Raw genomic sequence first — 13602 nt, 5'->3', positions numbered from 1 at the left:
GGGAGTTGAAGCTTCCTGCTCCTCCCCTCTTCTCTCTCTCTTTCTCTCTCTCTCAATCTCTCTCTCTCTCTCCTCTAAAATGAATAAATAAATAAAAATTTAAAAAAAAACAAAAAAAAAAAACTGATGATTGATGCTTCTCATCTCTCTCCGTTCCTGTCTGTCTGTCCCTATCTATCCCTGTCTCTGACTCTCGCTGTCTCTGTAAAAAAAATACAAACCCCCCCCCAAAAAAAAAAAAGTTATGGAGTTTTCATGACATAAGGACTCAGGACATATTTCCAGTCTGTTTACCTGATACTGAGACATCTGTAAATCAGTGTTTACTTTAGCTTTTCTCTCTGTGAAATAGAGCTGCTATTATTTTCTGCATTATACATTACATGGAAATATTTGATCAGTGATTCGCTTGAATACATACGGGATGGCATACACATAGGGGCCAGGAATGGACAGAGGAATTCGCCTTTGTGGAGAGAGCAGGTTCTGCAGTGTGTCTAATATGCAATGATAAAATTGCAACGATGAAACGGTCAAATATAAAGTGGCACTATGACAGATGCCATACTACATTTGCATCAAAATATCAAGCCGGGGACAGCAGAAAGAAAGTATGTCAAGAGCTACTGTGCAGAGTGCAAGCTAGTCAGCTGCAACTCCGTGTTTGGACCCAACAAGGTGACTGAAATTCAGCTATCTTTGCTGGTGCTTTAGCAATTATGAGAAACAGAAAGCCATTCACAGATGGGGAGTATGCCAAAACATTCATGCTTGATGAATGAACTTGCCAATGAACTTTTTGACGACTTTTTGGATAAAGACAAGATAATCAAATGAATAAAAGACATGCCTCTGTCAGCAAGAACTGTTCATGATCATACCATCATGATGGCAAATCAAATTGAGGCAACACAAGTGAAGGTCATAAATGCAGCACCATTTTTTTTCTCTCTCTTTGGATGAATTAACTGACGTAAGCCATTTATCCCAGTTCAACGTGATTGCAAGGTATGCTGTTGATGACACATACATGAGGAAAATCTTACTGTTTTGCCTATGAAAGAGACAACAAGAAGGGAGGATTTATTCAAATCTTTCACTGAGTTCGCTAAAGAAAAAAAATCTACCGATGGATAAACTTATTTCTGTGTGTACTGATGGTGCTCCGAGCATGGTAGGGAAAAACAGAGGACTCGTAGCGCTTCTCTGTGAACATGAAAAGAGACCCATCCTAAGTTTTCACTGCATCCTACATCAGGAGGCGCTTTGTGCTCAGATGTGTGCTGAGCAGCTCGGTGAGGTGATGTCACTGGTCATTCGGGTGGTCAACTTTATTGTTGCCCGAGCTTTAAATAATTGCCAGTTTAAAACACTGTTGGATGAGGTTGGGAATAATTATCCTGGTCTGCTTCTGCACAGCAATGTGCATTGGTTGTCAAGAAGGAAAGTGCTCAGCCGTTTTGCGGCTTGTCTGAGCGAAATCCGGACTTTCCTTGAAATGAAAAACATCGAGCATCCTGAGTTAGCTAACACTGAGTGGCTCTTGAAGTTCTACTATCTCATGGATGTGACTGAACATCTGAACCAGCTCAATGTGAAAATGCAAGGCGTTGGAAATACAGTCTTATCCCTTCAACAAGCAGTGTTTGCATTTGAAAACAAGCTGGAACTCTTCATTGCCAACATTGAAACTGGTTGTTTACTACACTTTGAAAAACTGGGAGAGTTTAAAATGCATGCACAGCAAGTGACCCTGCTCAACATCTTGATCTCCAGCAGCTAGCGGGCTTCACATCTAATCTCCTGCAGTCATTCAAAGCGTACTTTGGAGAATTTCGTGAGCGCACTCGTCTTTTTAAGTTCATCACTCATCCACATGAGTGTGCAGGGGATAGCACCGACCTGAGTTACACCCCCGGTATCTCTGTCAGAGATTTTGAGCTAAAAGCTGCTGACCTGAAGGCCTCAGACATGTGGGTGAATAAGCTCAAGTCACTGAATGAGGATGTGGAAAGACTTGCACGACAGCAAACAGAGTTGGCGAGCAAACACAAGTGGGGAGAAAAGAAAAAAACTTCAAACCGCAGACCAGCTGATTGTCAAAACTTGGAATGTGCTTCCTGTCACATACTACACACTGCAGCTTGTGAGTACTGCTATACTGACAATGTTTGGCTCTATGTATGCATGTGAGCAGTCTTTCTCACATCTAAAGAACATTAAGACCAACCTACAATCACGTTTAACAGATGGAAGTCTCAACGCCTGCATGAGGGTTAACCTCACTACGTATCAACCAGACTACAAAGCCATCAGCTAAAACCATGCACACAAGAAGTCGCATTAATGGTAAGAAGTACTTTATTCATCCTTGGTTAGCAACAGCATAACAATGTTATTAAAAAGAATTGAGAGACTTATTGTACTTTAAAAGTGTTGGTCTTCAATATAATGCACACATTTACTTGTATTTAGTGTTAAACATATTGTATGGCTCTCTGGAATTATATTTTAAAATATGTGGCATTCATGGCTCTCTCAGTCAAAAAGGTTCCCGACCCCTAATTTATGGTATATTTAACTCCTACTTATATTTTGTCACATTATTTATATGTACTTGAGACATTCCAAGAAAACACTTCAATCGTCATCAGGAGACAGGATAGTGTTGCTTAGTTTCAGTTCCTTTGATTTGTCTCCTTCTCTGGTGCCTGAAAAATGGCCTATATTTGAACAGAAGCCAGAGAACAAAGAGATTTGGGCTTTCCTTTCTCATACTTGTGCTCAGCTACAAAAAGGAGTGTCTAAATCTAGACCACTTAATCGTGTCCCTATTCCTAGGAAAAGATGTGAGCCACTGAGACTTCAAGGTAAGAGAAAGAGGGAAAGTTCTGAGGTGGCTGTTCGGCACTAGGGATGCAGAAATAACCGCTCTGGGCTCAGGTAAGGAACTGAGAGGCCCCGTGCAGAAATGCAAGTAGGAAAAACTAGATGGCATCACAGCACCTTGAGTTGGGGTTCCAACCAAAGTAAACATTTTTTGCTGTCCCAAGAATTTCCAGGAAAATCAGGCCTACTCAAAATCCAGTGAACATGATCTTAAAAATGTAGTCTTGAGGTAAATAACCAATCTTTGGGGTTTTGGAAATTTGTGAATTTCAGTGTGACTGTTTCACTGTGTTTGCCAGTTTGCATACATGTAAACTGCCTTTTTGGAAACGACCTGTTTGATGGACCCATAAGAGCCTCGTTACTGTCTACTGAAGTAATGCATTTTTGTCTCATTCATCTCCACTTATCTTTTCTGTGTTGAAGCCCCTGCTTAAAGACTACCCACTTCTTTCAGGAAATGGCCAGCCTCAAACGACAGTTCACAGAGCTGTTATCAGACATAGGCTTTGTAAAGGAGGGGCTCAGAGCCAGGGAGATTGAGAAGAGGGCTCTAGGAGGAGATGGCATCCTGGAAGCCGCAGGAGAAGAGGTAAAGAATGTGTAATGAGTTCTTATTTCTCTCTGATTAGCCCATGAATAGTATTTTACTCAGGACCTCTTGTAGGCATCCTTCACTTCAGCCCTGTGAGCTGTGGGTTCTTGCTTTTCTTCTTTCCACAAATAAATGTCAGCTAACACTCACACAAGGGTTTCTCTGTTAATTGTTGTTACTGTTTTTGTTTTTAAATGTTCACACTGGTTTCTTGATAAGTCCATAAGAGGTAGAATAGACTTTCTAATAATATCTTCTTAAATCAGACCAGCTTTTGCCCAAAGGGACAGATTTTTGTATTACTATAGGAAGAACACTCCCTCAAGATGAACCTGATGCCACTCTGTTTTAAGTGAAGTTAATACTTTCTAGAACTTATGAAGATCTCATGAACCAGAATCTTTCTGTTCACTGATTCTCAGGAACACTTTGTAACTGCTTTGCAGAAATCAAAAGAGCTACGGTGGGCTTCTTAGAGTGGGTCCTGTGTGAATGTGTTCCAATAGACCTATTGTTTACTTAGAAAAAAATAATTTTTCTAGCACATGTATAGAAGTTATATGCTGCTTTTGTTTTGTTTTAAGGTAGAAATCAAATGAAAAATTATGTAAATTGCAGGACACAGACAGAAGTAGCCACATAACTTACAAAATTAATACCACATTTCTCTCATAGGCAAATTCAAATGCTGAGAACCCCAAGCTGATATCAGCAATGCTGTGTGCTGCTCTGTATCCAAATGTAGTGCAGGTAACAAAACATTTTTCTTGCATTCTCCCACTACTTGTTTCCTTTATAGCCAAGAGATATAAGTTAAGTCATACACATTAATCATCTTAAAGACACTCACTCAAACACACACAGAGCCTTTTAAATTTCATATACAATTCTAATCCTTCAATTCCTTAATCTGTTTAGATGCATTGTTCAAGAACATTTACTGTATAAAATGGGTTGCTTTTTAATCCTAATGTATTATTGACATTCAAGGAATTAAAATAGATATGTAGGTCACTTTCTCAGCAACCTATGCATAACTAACCTTCTGTGATAGTTAGAAACTTGGTTCTACTACATTTTCTCCTTTATTCTGGACTAAAATTAGATAAGAACAAAATCAAACAAGTCAGTGCTTTGACCTACAACCACCTGTGGCCCTCCTTCCAGAAACCTCTTTGTGGGGCCCTTTGGGTTTTGGCATCTAGTCCTTGTCAAACTTAGAAAGATTTGAATTTCTCAGAGTACTGAATCATTACTCTTTTAACTTTGTTAAATGCTCAGTTAACAGCCACTGATTAATCATGGTTCATTTTCTGCTCAGTATGTGCATGCTTTTCAATCATTTGAAATTTACTTCAAAAATCATTTGGAGGCCCTGGCCGGTTGGCTCAGCGGTAGAGCGTCGGCCTAGCGTGCGGAGGACCCGGGTTCGATTCCCGGCCAGGGCACACAGGAGAAGCGCCCATTTGCTTCTCCACCCCTCCGCCGTGCTTTCCTCTCTGTCTCTCTCTTCCCCTCCCGCAGCCAAGGCTCCACTGGAGCAAAGATGGCCCGGGCGCTGGGGATGGCTCTGTGGCCTCTGCCTCAGGCGCTAGAGTGGCTCTGGTCGCAACATGGCGACGCCCAGGATGGGCAGAGCATCGCCCCCTGGTGGGCAGAGTGTCGCCCCATGGTGGGCGTGCCGGGTGGATCCCGGTTGGGCGCATGCGGGAGTCTGTCTGACTGTCTCTCCCTGTTTCCAGCTTCAGAAAAATGGGAAAAAAAATTTAAAAAAATCATTTGGAGCAAAACTATGGAGACAATAAAAATAAAATCAGGGGTTGGGGGTGAACAGGCAGAGCACAGTAGATTTTTAGGGCAGTGAAAATACTCTGCATGGTTTTATAATGATGGATACGTATCACCTTACATTTACACAAATCCATAGAACCCCCCCCCCCAAGAGTGAACCCTAGGTAAACTATGAATTTTGGGTGGTTATGATGTGATAAAAAAATTTTTTTAAATTATAATACTGTTATAAGCCTCCCAAAATGAGCACTCTCACTCTTGGTAGGAATAAAATTGATATACCCTTTCTAGATAGCAGTTTCATTTTTAAGGATTCATTATTAGAAAGTAATTGTATATATGCATAAAGATACATCTGGGAGAATATTTGCAATTATAATCTGTTACTATGAATATCTAAAATTCAAATAATAGGGAGTTTATTTATTATTATTATTGATCATTACAACAAGGTACTAATTGCCATTAAGAATTATGTTTTAGGAAAACATTTTAAAGCAGGGATAAATTTCTTAATATATTTAGTTTCAAAGGTATATTTATAGAAAACAATTCTATATTAGTTCCAATATCTATGTATATTTTTAATTATATTGTTATGCTTTTCTATATATATGAACATAAATCTGGCAGAGAAAACTGATATTTATCAAATATTAATGCTAGTTTTTTTTTGTTTTTCGGTGTTTTTTTTTGTATTTTTCTGAAGCTGGAAACGGGGAGAGACAGTCAGACTCCCGCATGCGCCCGACCGGGATCCACCCGGCATGCCCACCAGGGGTGACGCTCTGCCCACCAGGGGGCGATGCTCTGCCCCTCCGAGGCATCGCTCTGCCGCGACCAGAGCCACTCTAGCGCCTGGGGCAGAGGCCAAGGAGCCATCCCCAGCGCCCGGGCCATCTTTGCTCCAATGGAGCCTTGGCTGCGGGAGGGGAAGAGAGAGACAGAGAGGAAGGAGGTGGGGGGGTGGAGAAGCAAATGGGCGCTTCTCCTATGTGCCCTGGCCGGGAATCGAACCCCGGTCCCCGCACGCCAGGCCGACGCTCTACCGCTGAGCCAACCGGCCAGGGCCAATGCTAGTTATTTTAATTATGTGATTACAAGAAGTCTTTATTTTCTCATTTCCTAACATGTTATTTGTAAAATAAACATGTATTATTTTTGCAATATATGGATAACTCATATATGTGTTTACATAAGTTTTTCAGTACTTTTTCAAATGAAATAATCTGTTTATTCATAGAATATTTTTTCTAGTCATAGAATTGTTTCTTGCTGTTGTGAAATAAAATTATTTGGAATGTGGGATCGGGATTGGGACTGGGGTTGATAGTCAACAGATTTCGGGTCCAGTGTTGCCAGCTGGGTCTCTGCATCTAATCATAACTGCAGAGCGGAAATACTGACATAGTTTCGCACCCGTGTGGCTGGCGTGCAGTTTAGTCACCCAGTGGTTCTGCACCTACATTCACACCTCTTGATGGTGTGAAAAGAAAAGAAAAAAAATACACTTATACTACTTTCAAAAGGAAATTAAGAGAGAGAAGACGCAGAAAAGGCATTCATTCAAACAAGACTGGTTTTGTATGAAGGATCACATCCTACAGTGGAAATATACATATTATATATCTATTTTTACAAATACCTATCATTTAGGTGAAAAGCCCAGAAGGGAAATTTCAGAAGACCAGTACGGGAGCTGTCAGAATGCAGCCAAAATCAGAGGAGCTGAAGTTTGTCACCAAGAACGATGTCTATGTACACATTCACCCTTCATCAGTGAACTATCAGGTCAGAATGGCGGGGTGCACTTCTAGCTACATGTGGCAGGTCTGGGGTGAGAAACATAGCCCTTAAACTCAGCCATACCTTGTTCTGTCACTTGCTGCCCCAGTGTCCCCACTGGCAGGGGGAAAGTTGAGTGAGCATAAACAGAGTGGAAATTGGTCCATTTCTGGAAAGGCTTTCCATTTCAAGAAAAGTGTCTTGGATGCAAAAAAACACAACTGATCAAGCCTGCTTTCCTATGTAAAATTATTTCTTTAATTTTTAAACATTTTAAAAATTACAGTTGACAGTCAATATTATTTTATATTAGTTTCAGGTATTCTGCATAGTGGTTAGGCAGTCATGTACTTCACAAAGTGTTCCCCGATATTTCTAGGCCCCACCTGGCACCATCCATAGTGACTACAATATTATTGACTCTGTTCCCTATGCTGTATCCCTGTGATTGTTTTGTAATGACCACTTTGAATTCCTTGACCCCTTCGATGAAATTGTTTCTTTGCATCACTGAGTCTGTGCTTACCAGGCAGTGACCTACATTTGCTGATCCCACATCCTCAGCTCCCTTCCTCCAGCTGCTGCTGTGAGGCGCCTGCCCTTGCCACTCCACCAAACTCATCAGAAGTCACAAGTGACCTCCAAGTTGTCAGACCCAGTGAAATGTCCTGGTTCTCATCCTACTTGACTCCCACATAGTATTTGATATTGCTGACCCCTCCCTTCCTCTTAAAGCTATCTTTGATGTTTTTTGGGGGTTATTTATTTATTTTTGCTTCTAAAACATTACTTTCTTCTATCTCTCTGATCCTCCTCTATCCCCGTTGCTAGTTTCTCTTCCTCTGCTCTGAAACACTAAACGCTGGTTTGGTCCTTAGTCCTTATTTTCTCATGCAGCATACATACTCTTCCTGAAGCTCCAGACCACAACATCATGCTTCTAACGACAACCTCCATGCTGATACAGACCCCCAGGCCTCTCACTCCAGTCCTGGGGTTTTCTCTGAGCTATATGCCTTCTAGGCACCTCACACTCAAAAGCTGCACAATCAAACTCATTATCTCCCAGTTCACTCTTCCTTTCTGTGTTCCCTGTTGTTGAACGGTACCCTCCAAATTAGACCCTACTTCTTTCAGACCCATGCTCCAGCCCAGCTGGTCACCAGGTCCCAACAAGCCCACCTTCTGGCATGTCTCCAATTCACTGGCTCTTCTCAGCCCCACTGCCATTTCCTCAGTTCAAACGCCAGACTTCCATCGTTTGCATGAAGTGCTCTTCTGATGCTCCCTCTCCAGCCTTTCACACAACTGCTGCCCGACTGCCTTTATGTAACATGCATTCGATCATGTCATTCCCTTGCTTGAAACTCTTCACATCCGGCATCTGCTGCAAACTTCAATATGACCTTTCACATCTGGCCCCTTCTTATACCATGTTCCCCTCAGCTCTCCCTCTGTCATTCTTTATGCTCCAGCAACACAAAATATCCAACAGTGTCCCTGACACTGTGACAAAGGACAATATGCTCTGTGCCTGGCATGACATTATTATCCCTGGCAGGTTCTAACTTATCCTCAAGCTTCCATTAAATACCACTTCTCCAGGGCCCTTCTCTCTCTAAGTTGTTCTTTACTTCTGTTCCACCAATATATAGTGTGCATTTGCTCACTGTTGTGCTCATCACATTGTTTTCTGGTTTATGGTGTGCCTCCTTTATGTTACGAGATTCCTGAAGACAGGAAAACTGTAATTATTTGACGTTCTTGATGTCTAGCATGGTGCCTCACTGAAAGCAGACGCTTGATAAAGCTCTTAGGAGAAATGAAGAAGAAAAAGCGGGAAGGAGAATAGAGAGAGAGTTTGAAGTGTAAGGGCTTTGAGCCCACAGGAACTGCTGAGCAGAGTCAGCAAAGCATGAAAAGGGTCACCTTAAATAAGATCAGGAGAGTCTGAGGGCCTGTGGTCGTCTGTCCTCTCAGCTGCACGTGTACTTAGGAACCAAAGCCTGGTGTGTGCCACTCCTCCTCCAAGTCTACTGTGGCCCTCGTGCAATGAATGCACGTCACCTGTGCACGCATTAGGTGCACTCGGTGCCTTCGAGCTCCCCCTCCTCTGAACGGGGCGCTGTTGGCGGCCACGGGGGACAGCAAATGTGCTAGACAGACAAGGTCTCTGACCTCAGGGCACACGTGTTCCAGTCAGGAAGACCAGCAAGAAGTAAGGAACCAATCTCAGCGTGGCGGCAAATGTTATAAAGAAAAATAAAGCAGAGATTGAGAGTGATAGGAGGGCATCTGTTTTACGTGGAGTGGTCAGGGAAGAACTCCGTGGAGCAAACATTTGAGCAAAGCCTCAATGCAGTGAAGGGTCAGCCATGCGGGTATCTAGAGAGGACATTCCAGGAAAGGAAGTGCAAAGACCATGAGACGGGAGCATACTTGGCGTGTTCCAGGAAACGCAGGCAGGCGGTCGGTGCGAGTGCTGTGGGATGATGACTGCCAGGGCGGAGGGGACTGGGACAAGCAGGCAGTGGTCAGGCCACGCAGGACCTGGTAAGCCATGCTGAGGATTTGAGATTCTGTCCCTGGAGATCACTGGAGGATTTTGAGCCTGAACTGGATGTATGTTTTTTTGTTGGTTTTTTTTTTTTAATTTAATTTTATTCATTTTTTTAGAAAGGAGAGAGAGAGGGAGAGAGAGAAGGGGGGAGGAGCAGGAAGCATCAACTCCCATATGTGCCTTGACCAGGCAAGCCCAGGGTTTCGAACCGGTGACCTCAGCATTTCCAGGTCGACGCTTTATCCACTGCGCCACCACAGGTCAGGCCTGGACGTATGTTTTTGAAGGGTCTCTGTGGTTTCTGTGTGAAGAAGAAACTAAAGATGCAAAAAGAGAAGCAGGGCGAGTACTTAGGGAGCCTTTGCAGTGGTCTGTGTGACATGACGCTGGCTTGTGCAGGGGTGGCTGTAGAAGTGGTGAAAACCTGTCAGTTCGTCACGTGTATTGAAAACAGAGTTGACAGGACTCAGTGATGATGTAGAGAGAGGGAGGGAAAGAATAACCAAGGGTGGCTCCTAAATCAGGGCTCGAGCAGCCGGCTGAAGAGAATGTCACTTACTAAGAGGGTGAACATTACATGCAGGAGATCAAGACTCCTGGCCTGACCTGTGGTGGCGCAGTGTATAAGGCGTCAACCTGGAACACTGAGGTCGCTGGTTCAAAACCCCAGTTTTGCCTGGTCAAAGCACATATGGGAGTTGATGCCCCTTCCTCCTCCCCCCTTCTTTCTCTTTCTCTCTTCTCTTTAAAATGAATAAATCTTACAAAGAAAGAAAAAAAGTCTCTCCTCTCTAAAATGAATAAATAAAAATTAAAAAAAAAACAACCTCAAAGCCTTGGTGTAAAAAATAAAAAGAATTCCTTCTAAACATCAGAAGTTTGACGTGCTTATTAGGTATCCCAGTGGAGATGTCAGCTAGGAAGTTGCATGTACAAGTCTGGAGCTGCAAGGAAAGGGAAAGGTTGAAGATAATTTTGTAAGTCATCAGACAGGTGGAATTTAAATCTGTGGGACATTGACATCATTGTCATCATCTGAGGTTTTTTGCTCCAGGTCAGACACTTTGACAGCCCCTACCTACTATACCACGAGAAGATCAAAACCAGTCGGGTATTCATCCGCGACTGCAGCATGGTGTCTGTGTACCCGCTGGTCTTGTTCGGAGGAGGCCAAGTGAATGTGCAGCTTCAAAGGGGAGAGTTTGTTGTCTCCTTGGATGATGGTTGGATTCGTTTTGTAGCCGCTTCCCATCAGGTACAGTATAAAAGGATCTGTCCTGTGAGCCTCAGATATGAAGGGCTTTCATGTTATGAAGTATTGTCATTCCTTCAAGGACCAAGGACAACAAAGCTCGTTAAGAGAGAATGATGGGTCTGCAGTGAGACGCCATGAAAGACTGAGGCTGAAGGGAGAAGCCAAGCCTGGGGACTGAGTAAGACTTCCCGCAGCATGGTGGGAGGGGAAGCCCAGGATTGCCTGGCATGAAAGAGTCAGGACAGAAGCTGTGGGCAGATGTTGGACCTTCCTAATTGTTATGCGAACAATGTATTCACCAAAGAAAAATCGGAAAATATAGATGAGTAGAAATAAATAAAAATCACCCTGATTCTACTACTACCATTTCAAAAAAAATAGGGAATAGATCAGAATTCTTTTCTTAGGTCTCAGTTATGCTCTCTGTGGAGTCTGAAGGAGACATTTACTTATGCTCTCTGTGGAGTCTGAAGGGGGAGTATATCTATATGAAAAAAAAATTCCGGCCTGACCTGTGGTGGAACAGGGAATAAAGCGTCTACCTGAAACACTGAGGTTGATGGTTTGAAACACTGGGCTTGCCTGGTCAAGGCACATATGGGAATTGATGCTTCATGCTTCCTGTTCCTCCCTCCATCTCTTCCTTTCTCTAAAATGAATGAATCTTAAAAAAAAAAAAAATGAAAGTGTGACCAGGCAGTGGCATAGACTGAGACTCAGAGGATCCAGGTTTGAAACCCCGAGGTTGCCAGCTTGAGCGTGGGGTCACTGGTTTGTTTGTTTGTTTGTTAGTTTGTTTTTTTTACAGAGACAGAGAGAGAGAGAGAGAGAGAGAGATAGATAGGGACAGACAGACAGGAATGGAGAGAGATGAGAAGCATCAATCATCAGTTTTTTGTTGCAACACCTTAGTTGTTCATTGATTGCTTTCTCAAATGGGCCTTGACCGTGGGCCTTCAGCAGACCGAGTAACCAGCGACTTTGGGTCCAAGCTAGTGAACTTTACTCATACCAGATGAGCCCACGCTCAAGCTATCAACCTCAAGGTCTTGAACCTGGGTCCTTCCGCATCTCTATCCACTGCGCCACCATCTGGTCAGGCTGGGGTCACGGGTTTGAGCATTGGATCATAACATGACCCATGGTCACTGGCATGAGGCCAAAGGTTACAGGCAAGGTCATTGGTTTGAGCCCAAGGTCACTGGCTTGATCAAGGGACCACTCACTCTGCTGTAGCCCCCCCTCCCCCCGTCAAGGCACATATGAGAAAGCAATCAATGAACAGCTAAGGAGCCGCAATAAAGAATTGATACTTCTCATATCTCTTCCTTCCTGCCTGTCTGTCCCTCTCTCTGTCTCTCTCTGTCTCTCTCTCTCACACACACGTCCAAATTAAACCTCCCAAATTCAATCTTTATATGAGATGTGATAGAAAAGCCTTTGTGTGTTGATCCCCATTTAGTATGCCAGAGTTCACATTGAGTGAATTTTCTTATTCCATCAAGAAATTTTAGAAGCACTTTTAGAATGAAAATGCGTTTAGTTTCTACCCCTCCCCACCCACTAATGAAGTTAAAATTAATACCAGACATCTAGAATACTGATCATCGTAATTGGGGCACTTCCTTTAATAGCCTTCCCTCCCCTGTTGGTCTGAGCACTGCTCACATTGCAAACTTTCATTTCAGGTCGCTGAACTAGTCAAGGAACTGCGCTGTGAACTTGACCAGCTCCTGCAGGACAAGATAAAAAACCCGAGCATGGATCTGTGTACCTGTCCTCGGGGGTCCCGGATCATCAGCATGATTGTGAAACTTGTCACCACGCAGTAAGACTAGTCTTAGGAGAGCACTGCCCTCGCCTGCTTCTTGTTCACCTGGGAGATAGCAGCAGCAGCTCTGCCTCGAACTAAAGCCCTGCGCTGGTCTGGCCCTGAAGGAGCCAGGGCGCGCACTGCTCCATCCGCTGCGGTGCCCCATGCCCGTAGGAACGTTTCCTAGGTTCAGTATTTCCAACGAAGCAGTGGGCACTCCCAGCACAATTTGGAGTGCCGTGGTAAGACAGTCTAAAAACCGCCTTACCTGTCTTTCCCTGTGACCGTCCTGGAATGAATGAAATATGCCTGATGACACAAAAGTGAATGTTTAATACAGTACGATTATTTTAATCTATGTATTATTTTTCTCCTGCATTTTACTGAAGTGAGATGGGGGCATGAGGAGAAGCACTAATTGTTTTTTCTGTTCATTTGGGCTCAACTGAGAGAAGTCAGAACAGAGAAGAAAAAATAGTCATGTGAGCAAGAAAAATTAAAATTCCATTTTAGGCTGTTGGCGACAGAGTAAACTTGATTTGTGAGGGATTTTTCTTTTTACTCATTCAAGGTAAGCCTTAAAAAACAAACTTAATGACCTCTCATTTATTATTAAAATGCAAGCTGGTCTTATCTATAACTCTCTGATTCTTAAAAGCAGAACAGTCTGGATGTCTTTATTTTCCTTTAGGTTTTCCATTTAGAAATCTGTGCTCTCTCATGAACTCACCCGCATCTAATGGCCACATTTCACATTACCCAAAGGGGAATTTTAATGGTGTTCTCAGAGCAGAGTTGGCATGGCTGAGGTAGAAGTTGCCATGCTAGTGTCAGATTTACAGCCATAAAAATACCTTCCATGAGACTGCTTAGGCTAATGGGGCACTAGCATTTTGAAGGAGAACGAGTACACT

At 43.2% G+C, this 13602-nt stretch overlaps 1 protein-coding gene across 1 annotated transcript; it reads left to right on the top strand.

Moving 5' to 3' along the window:
* The first annotated feature begins 1171 nt into the window (after positions 1 to 1171).
* LOC136329817 (putative ATP-dependent RNA helicase DHX57) lies at positions 1172 to 13602 on the top strand. The gene is made up of 9 exons (XM_066266444.1): positions 1172 to 1384; positions 1861 to 1973; positions 2842 to 2870; positions 3189 to 3265; positions 3347 to 3481; positions 4160 to 4234; positions 6932 to 7066; positions 10675 to 10875; positions 12564 to 13602. Exons 1-9 carry the CDS (start codon positions 1172 to 1174, stop codon positions 12705 to 12707), a joined length of 1122 nt encoding a protein of 373 aa, XP_066122541.1. The 3' UTR covers positions 12708 to 13602.

This window comes from Saccopteryx bilineata, chromosome 3 (assembly GCF_036850765.1).
Source record: "Saccopteryx bilineata isolate mSacBil1 chromosome 3, mSacBil1_pri_phased_curated, whole genome shotgun sequence".
NCBI classification, from domain to species: Eukaryota; Metazoa; Chordata; class Mammalia; order Chiroptera; family Emballonuridae; genus Saccopteryx; species Saccopteryx bilineata.
The sequence above is the reverse complement of the archived record's forward strand: the minus strand, read 5'-3'. Positions and strand labels throughout refer to the sequence as shown.

Coding starts and splice junctions, on each gene's coding strand:
- LOC136329817 (XM_066266444.1), top strand. CDS start 1,172: ATGGTAGGGAAAAACAGAGGACTCGTAGCGCTTCTCTGTGAACATGAA. Junction 1,974..2,841: donor GACCTGAAGGCCTCAGACAT/GTGGGTGAATAA, acceptor CCCTATTCCTAG/GAAAAGATGTGAGCCACTGA. Junction 10,876..12,563: donor TTGTAGCCGCTTCCCATCAG/GTACAGTATAAA, acceptor CTTTCATTTCAG/GTCGCTGAACTAGTCAAGGA.